This window comes from Hippoglossus stenolepis, chromosome 2 (assembly GCF_022539355.2).
Source record: "Hippoglossus stenolepis isolate QCI-W04-F060 chromosome 2, HSTE1.2, whole genome shotgun sequence".
Lineage (NCBI taxonomy): Eukaryota > Metazoa > Chordata > Actinopteri > Pleuronectiformes > Pleuronectidae > Hippoglossus > Hippoglossus stenolepis.
Genome location: NC_061484.1, coordinates 3,098,894 through 3,112,795, shown reverse-complemented (window position 1 = coordinate 3,112,795; position 13,902 = coordinate 3,098,894). Strand labels below are relative to the sequence as shown.

The following is a 13,902-nucleotide window of genomic DNA, read 5'->3' as shown; positions in this document are numbered from 1 at the left end:
AATCTTTAAAAGTTTTGTAAAGGGTGAAATTATTTCTTCCACGTAAACAACTCTGGAAATTGATGAAGAGCTTATTTTTGGACTACAAGCACAGGCACCCTATGACCCTCCTGCAACGAATCGGTTTGTTGCAGTCCCAGAGAGTGCTCACTACCAATTCAATTACATCTACATTCCAAGTGATTTGATTTCTTGGAAGCCGATTGCTTCTTCAGATAAGCCAGCTTGTGTTTTTTTTGCCTCCACATCCCCTTAGTGAGTGTAGCACATTATTGAACTTTCAAACAGGTGGCTATGGCCTTTGTGTCAGGCAACCCAGCCTAAGGTAACACAAAGTTAGCGTAGCGAGAAACTGTCTGAACGTTCTCTTTTAAACTTTTTAGACAGATGCACAACATCTGCAATATGTCAGTAAGTGGAGCCTGGAAAGGTGGCCCATTTTCTCAATGAAGTGCCCTCTTCACTGGATTTCTCCAGCTTGATTCTTGCAGAGAAATTGAAAAAGAAAAATTTAAATTTCCATATCAGTGTTTGTCTTTTTTATGTTTTTAGAGGTGGTGGCTGTTCTCAGGCTGCTCTCAGTGTAAATTCCTAAGATACTTTTGAAGGCTTCCCATTTAGAATAGTTAGTAGCCATTACAACCCTTTCACTTTCCATTGCTCACATCACATCCACTTGTTTTGGGTGCTCCCACTCATTTGATTCCATGTAATCACAGCTGTTTTCTGTAGAGTTTTCCTTTTTTGTCCTTTTTGTTTTTTCCGTTCACTGATGTTCAAACTACTTTTCCCCAAAATCTGTTTTGGAGTTTAAAGGAATAGTTTAACATTTTCAACCATGATATGTGTCACAGGAGGCTGCATCACGGCATCTTCTCATTTCATTCAAGTTGCCAAACTAAAACCTGTGCTGACTAACTGTATCAGGAAACCCTCACTTAGTTTTGGTGATCAGTTTTGAAGTTTAGTAAGAGCCAGATCAGAAGTTTTCCTCTACTATCAATCTTTGTGCTGATTGAGGCTGCACGCAACTGCATCTGGAGCTCGGCTCCGTACTTGATGTGCTTGAAGTACAAAGCTGATATCAATCTTCTCCTCTAACCCTCAGAGAGAAAATGAAAACGTCATTTCCAAAGCGATTACCTGTTTCTTTAAATTACTTTGAGTGGTGTTTTCTCGGAGTGTTCATCCATGATGACTGTTGCTGCTTTCAACATCTACTCTGTTATTCTTTTGTTAATTCCAAACAGATTGTTGTAGCAGCTGGAAATGTGAAATGCATAAATTCCACTGCTCTAGAGAACTTTTCTAAGGAAACATAGGATGTTTTGAATGTCACTGACTGTTTCCCGACTAAATATTGTGTAATATCGAGTCACTAACAGAGGGTGGGCAAAGTGGATAAATCTGTAACAGATGAATAAGTACTGGTGGACAAAGGGTTCTTCCTTAATACACATCATCTCTAATAGATGGAACATTGGAGATCATTGCTCAATGTATTGGCATGATCCTAATACATAAAAGTGTAAAACCTGAAACTGAACTTAAATAACTTCACACAATAGTTTACAAGAATTAGGACTTACAAGATGAATATTTGTTTTTCTTTGGTGACTCCTGACAGAAAACACTGATTCATCTCACTTCAGAGACAGTAGGGTCAGGTCCAGGGAGTTTCAGGGGTCACGGCTCCATCCTCCTTGTCTGCTCTGCAGTGTGCAGATAGAGCTCATACTCCTCTGTGTGAGGGCCAGATTTGGAGGGAACGGAGGACGGCTCTGTTTGGCCCACAGAGGCCACAAGGGTTGCGGCTGTCAGACAAACACTAGTTTGTTTACGTGGCACAGTGGATACGATTTCAGACTTCGGAATGGCCAGTGGAATATACTCAGAGGAGGGAGGAGGACTGTGTCTTAAATTGTGTGTGTGTGTTGGGATTTTTACAAGTTTAGGATATGTGGACATATCTGTTAAGCTGTCAGTGCTAATTAGGATTTTAGAGCCAGGTTGTTGTTGTACCATAAGGAGCTCCTCTGCGAGAAAACACGGTTATATGACACTTACACCCTCCATTACCTGCCTCCACATAAAAACCCTGTAAGAATAAAACCCTTCTCTATGTTGACATTTACACATTCACCCGAGGACTTTATTTAGCAATAACAAGGCCAGTCCACTCCCCTCACACACATGTTGAATACACAGTGAAGGGACTATTGATTTAGAAAGATGAACAGTAAAATTGTCTTTTCCAGGTTTAAACCAACAAGGCTTTGGCTACATCTATACGACTACGTTTTCGTTTAAAAAACCATCAAGTGTGTTACGGATACGCCTGGCATCCATAATTGCTCCGGAGTACCTTTACTTTGAAAACCCCGGGACTGCGTTTCATTCTGGGTGAGCTGAAACGGCAATGTTTGAAACAATGACGTAGACACTCACAACTGCTTGCCGATTGGGTCTTTTCATCATGCTGATTCGTCAGGCTCCTATCACATGACCCCCATCGGGAGGAAAACAACCGGCATCAGCATCGGCTACCAGTGTAGAACGCAACATGCATTGTCAATTACAGGCGTTGCTGACCCTGTTGCTTAAAGCTGTTGTGCAGTTAAATTCTGTGTGTTTAAATGTGTAGTAGACAAGCTATTTTTTATCAATCTGAAACAATTACTCTTAACACGGGTAACCATAATATGAGTGTGAGCAGTAAAGGTTATTCCCTGGTGGTGGTGCTGTGTCTCTGAGGTTTGTTTTAAAGAAAGGGGGAGTGTGTACGACCCAGAGGTGACGGTGAAATCACAGAGGTGTGTGGTTTGATCCCCTCTTGAAGACGAGCACGAACACCGTGTCTCTCCCTTAGCTGGGACTGGGGACTGTAGGTCAGTGCTAATGGCGGTTAGCATTGTGTCACGTCATCGCAGAGGATCCATTACTTGTCACTACCCGGCCCATTCCCACGCCACATCGTTTGTCACTGCAAAACGTTTGTGACACAGTCAGAGAGAAATTGTTTTGTCTCTCCTCCTTTTTTGCCAAACACTGTATCAATACTAGTTAGCTTCAGCATGTGGTTTGACATTGTCAGTGTTGGTGTCACCCTCAGCCGCTGTTCTTTTTCACAAGTGTCGGATCAATACTGGTTAGCTGTAATTTGTTGTCGGCCGCCTCTGTCTTGGTGTCAGGTGACAAGGGTTTATCATTGAAACTCTTGACTGTGAGTGTGGTGGCAGTAGCTCGCTGTGTGAAGGGTCTGCACTGACAGTCACTGACAGTCATCAGGCTTTTTTTATGATAGAGGAATGTTTATCATCTAATTATGTTTCTATTGCTGCCTGCTTCTTTTTAAATACAGGTGAGTATTCTGTTAAATATTTGAAAGTAAAGTACATCATTTTGATGCTTTGTATCACTTAAGGATACTCCACCAAATGAAACCTTAAAAACCTCCTGAGCTGACCAAAATGCTGTACAATTAAATTAAGTACACAAATAAAACAAAATAAAATATAATAATAAAAAGGCTAAAAGTTAAGAGAAAACAACTTAAGAACACCAAAAGTCTGAGAAATCAAGTCGGTCTTCAGTTTACCTTACATATGTCTGTACATGTTCATCTGTGCTTGTTTGTTGTCTGGTAATAACCAGGGTTACGCAAAAACTACTGGACAGATTACCACAAAACTTGGTGGAATGATGCAGAATTGGTCAGGGAAGAGCTCATTAAAGTTTGGTGTGGATCTGGATCAGGAGGCAGATCCAGGAATATTTGTTTCTGTTTCTTTAACATTGTGAGATTTAAATCTTTCAACATTTGTATTGATTTCTCAGAGAATAATTCATGGATTCAATCAGGCATGTTCAGCGGATTCATATTTATGAAACTGTGTAATTTCTAGGATCTAGTGACTTTAAATGTGTTTTCATCTGAGGCCTGTTGGGTCTTGGTGCAGGTTTGCTCACTGAGTGTCTCATTTTCATATTATTTTCTGCAACTAAGCAACCAGCTTCAGAGTAGACATTCTGCTTCCTGTTTATAACGGCACATACACGATCTCTGTTTGTGAATGGTCTTGCAATGAGGTGTATTAGCATGTACAGAGACCAAGTCTGATATGGTCTGGAGGCTGGAGTTTTAAAATACAGTGGTGTGGATGTACCCACAGTGTTCCATACATCCAGAAGTAAATCTGTGACTTGTTATATGGGCGGGAGCTTTGTGGTTTCTGGGATGCCAATGTACATAGACGGCAGAATTTGATTGTTATCATTTGACAAAGTAAATAAAATATAACAAGGTGAGAGACTGTTGTCAGTGCACAAACCCACAGCTGATCACTGTCAACTCTTTCTGTAAGTGCTCGCTCCTGTGTATCTGTATCAAATGTGGGGTTGGTGCTGTTACCAATATAAGATACAATGATAATATAATTTGCTTCTTCTGGTTGTTGCCGTATCAATCAATCAATCATATTTTATTTGTATAGCCCATATTCACAAATCATAGTTTGTGAATATGGGCTATACGAATAAAAAAATAGGACCTACACTAAATTTTCAATAGCGAATGTGCACCTCAGTTATCCTGTTGTCATTGCCCCGGCTTAACTGCACCTCAGTTTTTTAATTAGTCTCTGTGGATTTTTTTTTATTGAGTTTTATTCCAGATGTCCAGAGGTTCTCACGTAATGCTCCTCTCTCATCAGCTGCCCTCTGCATTTAAATGAGGACATTTTAAAAAAAAAAGATAAAACCTTAATTTTAAGGGAAATCACTGATGGCTTGACTTAATGATGACACATCTGCCACTGACAATAAACGGAATCCAGCTTGGTGGTGCACTTCGAAATTAAATCATGGTAGGATAACTCAGTGCACCCAGTGAACATGTTACAAAATATGTAAATGGCTCTGGCATGCGTGTCTAACTGAGCCAGATCAGTAGTGATGTCTGACAAACCTTTTGAAGACGTCTGCAAGCTTCCTCCTCTTTGCTTCACTCATTTCCACACATGCAACATACACACAGAAAAAGCTGAAGATTAAATGCAGCCTGGTATGAGAGACAAAACAAAGACCTCAAAGCTAGTTCCTGTACATTAATTAATGTTATGATCAACTGGCCTGCATTCCAGAGCCATGGTGTAATAGGAGTTGCTCAGATTTTCTGCTCCATCCATGATTGTCCTGACAACAATCAGTGATTTCAATATGTCTTCAAGCTCGTCTGACAGTTTAATTTGAACTGGAGCTCGCCGGCTATTTTAATTTAACAGTCACCAAATATTTGAGGCAGCTAACTGTTTTTTTTTTGTTGTTATGTTAGAATTTGACTTGTTACTTCAAGTGAACAAACGAGGCCTCGTCGAGATTCGGTCCAGGTTTTTTTTTTTATCCCAAATATTGACTTTAAATTACGCTGTACAGATACTTTGTCCTCCACTCCAGTGGTCCTCCAGCCACAGGACTTAGCTTGTTGATGAAGGGGTGGGGTCGGAGGGGTGCGTTGGTGTCAGCAACAGGAAATTTCCTTTCAAAACCCAATCTACTATGTCGATAGAAAAACAAGATGGATGGCCAATAAGCCCCTCCAATCCAAACCTAGAAAGCAGGGCTTTGCAGATGCCATTTTTCACCCTCCCTATAGGCCTTTAATTGCAGTGTAATGTAGACATTTGGGGTCAGAATTCCTGGAAGACTATCCACAGCAGCAGAAGGGACAGAGGGGAAAAGCACTGCTGTTTCTGCTGGTTTGTGGAGTCATCACCCAAACCTGAAAGGAATTAAGCATCAGTATGTGCGTGTTTGTGTGGAGGGAGGTGGTTGGTTTTGCAGAGAGGACCCAGAGTAGAGAGGAGAGGTAATATCAATCAGATGTTGAGCTCTGCACTGAGAGCAGACGGGCGGGCGGGTAATAATCAAGGTATAGGGCGTTAGTGAGTGGGGTTTGACCCTGGCTGACCTGGGACCAGCCCATGACTCTCCCTCTGGGGGCAACATCAATCCAGCAAATCTCCTGAGGCTCTGAAGGATAGTGAGAGGGGATTTGGCTTTTATTATCTCACGTGAGTCAACGGAAAGGAGCTGTTGGCTTCTCAGCCGGCGCAGCACTCACCCAGATCCAGTACAGAAGGCCGCACATAAGCATAAAAAGCTGGTCCCTTCAGAAGTAAGACGAAAGTCCACTTTCTAGGAAACAGCCCTCTTCATTGATGACTGGTAATTTTTTTTAGTTGCCTTTCAATTTGGATGTTAAACCCTTAATTCAAGTGCAAACAAAACCTGTAGTTCAAAACCCCCCAAATATTCACCTTTACCATTTCTGTCTGACTACATCAGTTCTTTATATATACAGTTACATTAATTTAAGGATAATTATGGGACAGCCATAGAATATTTTCTTTTTGCAACAACTTTCATCACCTGTAATAAATGTTCAAGCAATAACATTGATGTGTGTTTGGCCTCCTTGTCCTTGGAGCACTCTGTTTGAAACCTGTTTTTAAAAAGGAGAAGCTCCAATTTCCCCTGTTTGTATCAAAGTCCATGTAATTATTTTTCTTAGATATTTTTAGTGGTGCTCTTATGCCTATAAAATTAAGGTTTTACTGGGCTGAGAGATTTTCACAAATTTCTACGTGAAACAAAGTTGATGCTGAATTAAATAAAAAAAACAGTCATTACTATTAGATCTGAGTTATCTAAGCAGAATAGAAGCAAAATGAGATTCTTTAAAGCCCAAATACAAGCACACACATTGATGGACGTGGCTTGTATAGTGTGTTTTGCACAATGTTGTTTTTTTTCTTTAATTGTGTTATAGAAGGCATTCCTGCTTATTCTCAGCAGCTGGCCCTGCCCAGGAACTGGTTCCAGTTTCTCAATATTGTTATAGCCTGATTCTCGGGCAGTGCTGCTGAACTACTGCTGGTTCACCCTTAAGGGAAAAGATTACAGCCGGACACTAAAATGTTAGTTTGTTATGAAGCTCCAAATCATAGCTGCCTTGATCAAGGCAGCCTCTCAGTTTTTATCCTGCACCTCTGTCACTGTCCTCTCTGATGCATGGTGCTTAATTTCCTGGTTGGGTTCTGAGAGTTTTTGTTTTTTTTAAAGATGGGGGGTGGGCAGAAAGGAATTTCTTTAGAAGTGGCTGACGGCCATCTCAGACATTCCAGGAGGTGGAGATATAGAGATGGAAGAAATGGAGAGAACGATGAAGCTATGGAGGAAAAGGAAGCATGGGAAGCAAGTGTTTTGCAGCCTGAGGGATGGAGGGTTTGAGACAGAGATTAAAAATGGAAGAGATGTTTGTTATGTAAAGTTCCAAGACATTTGTACGTTTCACTTCAGTGTAGAGAAAACACAGAGTTTAAAACACAGGCCATGACACGTGTATCCTTCCAGGACTTCAGAGATAATTTACATTGGTTTGAGTGCGGTGTTTCAATTTCTTTTGCACCAGCATATACTTAAAGTTGCAGTGTGTAGAATTTAGGGACATAAAGTGGTGAAGTGTTGCAGCTGAATCCCCCTCACCTCACCCTCCCCTTCCAAACATGAAAGAGAACCTGTGGTAACCTTCAGTTTTCATAAAAACTCAAAAGGTGTTTAGTTTGTCCAGTCTACTACAAGAAACATGGCGGTCTCCATAGAGAGCCCCCCCCCCCCGATGTAAATATAAAGAATTTCAATATAAAGGGCCCATTCTAGGGTAAATAAAACAACAATTTGTATAATTTAGATGAAACACACTCGTGAAAACATCACTAGGATTATTTTATATTTATCAATTAGTCAATAGATCCCTTATACCTAAATCTTACACACTGGACCTGTAATGTATATCCACCATGCCTTTTGTCACCTTTTTAAACATAATCTTTTTTGGGTTGTTTTATCATATCTGAGCCATGGACATTGGACAGGCCATTCTTTGCAAAAGGCATATTATTTACTAGGGCTTCATCCTTTACAGGCTGCATTTTAAGACCAATTGCGTCACAGCAGCGTGACTAGACTGTCCCATTTTGAAGGCTCCTTCCAATGTGGCTAACAAATGCGTCCTGTCATCTGCGAGAAATGTATGCCCCAATGGGTGGGCCCTTCCTGCCCCAGCCTTTCCCAGGATTCATTCATTGAAGAACCATTTTGTGACGAGATGTCCAATGCTTAAAGCATCAAGCCTCAACTCAACCGAACAGCTAACGGTAAAAAAACAAGGGGCATTAAAACTTTCTTGTCCTCACCAACTTCAGCACTGTTGCTGGGCAACAGCAATAAGGGCGTGGTGACGGCAATCATGGAAAGTCATGAAGACCGCCTCACATGGGCGGGTAGACCGCATTCTCCGAAGGATGAGGCTTCTGATTTACTGTACCGTACTGTACTTAAGGACAGTTTCTAGACACTTTTTCTTTGTTTACTTCCATTTACTTACTAGGCCATATGCTTCCACTCCACTAGATTTATTCGACAGCTCACTAGTAACTTTGAAGATGTAGATTTTACACAACAAGCTTAAAAAAATGCAACACATAGTTAAAGATTAAAGCAGTGTTTGACTCCTCAAGTCTTACTGAAAACAGTGACATTACAGATGTCTGTGAGTTGTAAACAGGCTCCACCCAACAGTGATTTTTCCCCCTTTAAACTTCCCACATGATTTCATTTCTATAAACATTCAAATCAATTCCATCAAATCTAATAACGTCATGCGCAGTAATAGAATAGTCAGAAGGACCAAACCAGGCCTGGTCAAACTACATTTTGCTGCTTTTACATGTGCACTTAAAGGATTTATCATGCAGTACCATGCAGCAGTATTTTTAGTTTGCTGTATTTTGACTTTGACTTCAGTAAAGGATTTGGTGACGTCTTCCAACCTTGATTCCCCCTGTCAGTGACGTCTGGTCTGGGAAAGGTGTGATGAAAGAACAATCAATACTAAGGCTGTGATGGTTTCACACATATCGCATTTTCTTCTACTCAGTATTCTGTGAAGTATAGTATCTGCGTCAGAGCCAATCAGGAGCATAGTATACCTGTGAAATATCAGGTGCACTGGTGCAACAAATGACAAAGTTTAGTTGCTCAATTTGTGGTTGGACCCAGTGCTACAGGTGTGCTCTACCATACATTTGCTTCTGCATGCTCTCAAAGTGAATAATCTCTCTCTCTGCTTCTCTTCTTCCTTCTCTTCTTCTGCAGTATGGATGTACGGCTTTACAGACAGCCCGAGGAAAGAGGCCTCAGGTAGCCTTGTGTGTCTATGTCAACATGTCGAAAAATGCATGCACTACTGTGCCTGTGCGAGGGCAACGCACCAGCTGCATCCCTTTAGGTTTTTTTTCCCCCCAATTTATTTATTTTCACACTTCAGCTTTCCCTCTACATCTGCTTTGCATGCGCTGTCATCATCCTCTCCTTCCACCCATCTGCTGCAGTTCAGCCTCTCTTTCTCCGCAGTCTATCCATCTCTCTCTGCAGACCTGCTTGGCGCTCAGTGCCAGAAAGCCAGAGCGTGGACTCTTGGTCTACATGTGGCAAAGCGCCTTAGACTGAAATGGGCAGTCAAGTCTGGTCCTTAAGAATTGTCAGTAACACTGTTTTTAATCACCATATGTGAACCTTATTCAACTGTGGGCGTGTGTGTCGTAATGATGAGTTGAGAGAGGTGTGGATTTGAAATTGTCTCTATTGCAAATAAACATCTCAGCAAAGAACATTCTTTTCCTGAGAATATAAAAACATCTTTGACACGGTACAATCACAGATTTGCCCATCTGGTGTGTATTTAGCAAATGTTCTTTGAGACATTTAGCTGTAATGGAGGCATTGTTGGGGAAAGACACAGATATGTGGTTTCCTTCCATTAGAGCGAGCTTTCACTGTGTCCTTTAGGAACAACAAAGACAAATCCTCACCAAAGTGTATGGGTGGAAAGAAATTGCATGATTTTGACAACAAAAAGTTGTTAAATATAAGTATTGGACCATGAAGGGCAGAAATGTAACAGGTTTTGGGCATTTGTGATTTTCTCAAGGCGTGGCTGCCGTTACAACTGCTCACAGCTTTTAAATAGCTGGATCTGTTCTGCTTTATTACCTCTGGCTGACTCTGATGGCTCCATGCATGCAGGATGCTGACATTCTCAGCAAAGCAGGTGTGTTCCCTTTCTTTATCTTCTCCTCCTGGGAGAAAGCTAAAGAAAGACAGAGTTGAATACCCAGCCTCACCCAGTGGGGGAGGTAAGGTTAGTTCCCTGGTGTCTCCTGCCTGTGTGTTTGAGTTACAACATGTAAAGATGCTTAAATGGGTTTCAAGCACTGCACAAATGCTTTAGCCTACTTCTTATTGTCCCGCGCATTCTTATAACAATATTACAAAGCCACAGTGAGGATAAAGTATTCAGCTGCATGTATTCTGAGGTATTCCCTTATCTCATGTTTATTTGAGCCTCAGGAGAGCAACTTTCTGTCAGTTGGATAGAAATAGACTTAATCTTGGCCTTAATTGGTTCTCTTACATCTCAAAGACCTAGATATGCAGAGATTAACTCTCACTGTACAATTAATCTTCAAGGTTTAGTCCCGTTAACAAAATGACAAAGTGGCTGACTGCACAGAATTCACTGTCTCAAAAGCAGAGAGAGATTTGCTGACAAAGTGTGATGCTTACTTTGATTCTCAGCCATTGTAGCTAGGCAGCGTTTGTGTATATGCTCCTACTTTCTTTGTATTTTGTACATGTGCAAGTTGTTGCCATAAAGAGACAGATTGTTGGGCTCCTTCTTATTTCATGCAGTTGGTGTGATGATGGCATGGACATTAGCTGTTTCGAGTTTGGTGACAACATATCGCAGTGTGGGTGCTTAAAGATCAAAGATTCAGCTTCCAACCTCCCAGAGAATGATGTGCTTTAGGTCAACCCTGTGTTCGCTGTCAGCTTTTAGTGGCAGTTCAGCCAGAGTTAAAGTTTGAGGATGGATGTGTGAACACACTCTTCTCTGACACAGACAAAAACAATGCAAGCTTTTTGTCAGCTCGCAACGTTATCCAGTTTACATACTGAGGGTCTGATGAGAAGGCAGGATGTGGATGCAGGGTAGACAGACTGTCAAGAATTTGAAAAACGAAGCCTGCCTCTAAAGTAAAAAAAAACTTGAGTAATTGATCATTTGTCCGCCTTGCACTTGGACATCACAGTTCCACACCTAGCAACCTCAATGTGACCACAATAGATGATATGCAGTTTTTCAAATATCTAGTGTATTTCCCAAAACATTGAAGTATTTCTTAAAAAATGTATTTACAGCTTTTGGGCTACTTTATATGAGCAATTGTGGAGCCTTTGAAACAAATCGGACAGATATTCAAATCAGATTTGTATGTATCGTTACTTTTGTAAAAAAAATTCCACACAGCATCCATTCATTTGTTCTGACTGTGTTTTTGTTCACATCGTTGACACAGACACACTGGGATACTGGGACAACAGAACACAATGTTATGGGTGTGAAGCACAATCTGCTGTAATGTCCCTCTGAATCCGCGTGATTTCCTCTGTGGCCAAACAAGCAAAAAAGTGGTGTCTGCAACTCGGATCAGATGTTGACCGCGTGAATTCAGAGGGTGAAATCACTGCTGGCATCGAAAAGGTTAAACATCAGAGAGAAGGAGAGAGAGAGAGAGAGAGAGAAAACAGAGTGGCCTAACCCCAGCTGAAATGCTTTCTTCTTTTGTTTCACATAAACATGGACCCAACCTCCTTCACTGTTCCTCTCCCTCTCTCTCCCTCTCTCTCTCTCTAGTCCACTCATATGTTTCTATTTAAGGCCAGCAGTGCCGACTACCATGATTGGTGTGTTCACCCCCCCTCCCGTCTCCCTGTCCAACGGCTGGCTCCCAGCGGCAGTGGAGGGGAGGCCTTTCCACTCAACCGCACTGTTGATTTTCCACAGGGAAACTTCACCATTCTTCCACTCATTCGCTCCCCAGTCTTCCCGTCCAGTCGTTAGCAGCTCCTGTATTTCTCCTTTTTTGTTTTTCCCTCTCCGTCTTTTCCTTTGGATCTTAAAGTTTGGTTCAGGTCATGGATCCGGTTTAGGTGCAAGATGCTGCCCCTGCAAACCAATTCTACCTGGTCCCTCCTTTTGTTTTGATTCCTTCCAATGCTCCTCAGTCCTTCGCTGTGGGCCAGAGGTCGACTCAGCTATATGGCCAGACATTTGGGACGATGCAGCCAAGTCGTGAGCTCAAGTTCTGATTGGTCAAGGGGGAACAGCAGTGGGGGGGAGAGGGGATTGGCTGATGGCGGCGTACCGGGTGCACAGCGGCAACAGCGGCAGTGTAGTTGGTTGCGGTGGGCGCTCGAGGGGTGCCACGGCGGGCAGGTGGCTGACAGCCTGTTTCTTCCCCTCAGGGATTGACAGCTCGGAGCCTATGGTGCTGGAGCAGTACGTGGCCGTGGCCAACTACGAGCGGCAGGAGAACTCGGAGATCAGCCTCAAGGCCGGTGAGACGGTGGACGTGATTGAGAAGAGCGAAAGTGGTGAGTTGATTCTTTTTTGTTCATGTGACACGAACATGTGTGTTGACTTCTGTTAGCCTGATTCACAATAAGATCCATAACAGAGCCTCACTACTAACACACTGTGTGTTGGGTTGAAGAGTAACAAAACATGTGGCTCCTATACACATTGTTGGAACTGCTTGTAGTTTGTTCATTTGTTTCTTCCTGTTTGTATCTGCCGCTCTCTGAGTACACATTAGAAGCACAAACAAACACCACACTTACACAGAGTTTCATGCTCAGTCAGCACCTCTCTGTCTCCCTGCTCATGATTTTGCTCTCTCTTTCTAATCCCCTTTGTCTATACGGGTCCCCCACTCCAGCCTCCCTCCCACTCCTCTGCTCTCCCTTCGTCTTTCCCCTCTTCTCCTAATCTGACCATCTCCTAGCCGGGGCTTGGCACCACCTGGAGGTGCTGTTTGGCTGGCAGAAGTCAGTGTGTGTGTTTGTGTGGGTGTGTGTATGTGTAAAGGCAGCGTTATAGCTGGAGGCAATTTCTTTGCCTTTTGCAGCAAAAATGTCAAGTAAATTCAGAAGCATTTTTCAACGTTTTAAAAGTGAGATCTAAGATGTTTTATCGTGTAGGTGTAAAGTTAAACATAGTCAGCATGAAGTGTTAGCTGTTCAGTGAACTTCTCTTGTAATAGTGCAGATCAGCTGAACACTTACATTGCCAATGGATGCAGCACCTCACTTTTCACCTTGTATATGCAACTATGGAAACTGTGTTTAGCAATCCAGAGCTCGATCTCATTTTCCACGAAAACGGCGACTTGCAGCCAGCGACTTGTTCTACTCAAGAGAACTCAGCAGCAAGCCTGACACAAACCTGCTGTGTCCCTGTCATTCTCCCCCGCTCTTATCTGTTCACTGATTACACATGCAAATCCATTTCCTTTGAGTTATCTCGGGTTGCCCAATATTGAGCGATTATGTGCTGTAATGAGTCAATTTTAGCATCGAACCGGCAGCTTGTCATTTCTCTGTGTGACTCACACAGCATTTGGTGCCTTTCCCATTTGTCTGCTGTCAACATAAAAGAGATAAGTGGTAAATGAAGTTTTGACAGCACAAAGCAGTTGCATAGGAAATTATTTTCTTTTGTGATGTGGCTTTCAGTCAAACTTGTACTCGAACAAAACTCAATGTCATCTTGAGATTCGCCGATGTGTTACTTTCCGGTCTCCCTCTCAGCTTTGTTTGGTAGGATTTGTCAAATGTCAAGTGGGGAAATTAATTTCTACCATGTATCTTTAACTGCTTAGTTTAATGAATATTCGGTGTCCCTTGGTTACACAGTTATCTTCTTGGTGATCCCTTTTT

At 42.2% G+C, this 13,902-nt stretch overlaps 1 protein-coding gene across 5 annotated transcripts in view; it reads left to right on the top strand.

Moving 5' to 3' along the window:
• sh3pxd2aa (SH3 and PX domains 2Aa) overlaps window positions 1-13,902 on the top strand; it is a 106,847-nt gene that overhangs the window by 56,127 nt on the left and 36,818 nt on the right. For 3 of the 5 annotated variants that reach the window (XM_035178041.2, XM_035178031.2, XM_047343347.1), the window contains one exon: window positions 12,430-12,558. In XM_035178041.2, coding sequence (XP_035033932.1) covers window positions 12,430-12,558 — 129 coding nt within the window. Of the gene's footprint in view, window positions 1-9,216; window positions 9,262-12,429; window positions 12,559-13,902 lie in introns of all 5 variants that reach the window. The other 2 variants (XM_035178024.2, XM_035178014.2) reach the window with 1 other exon arrangement.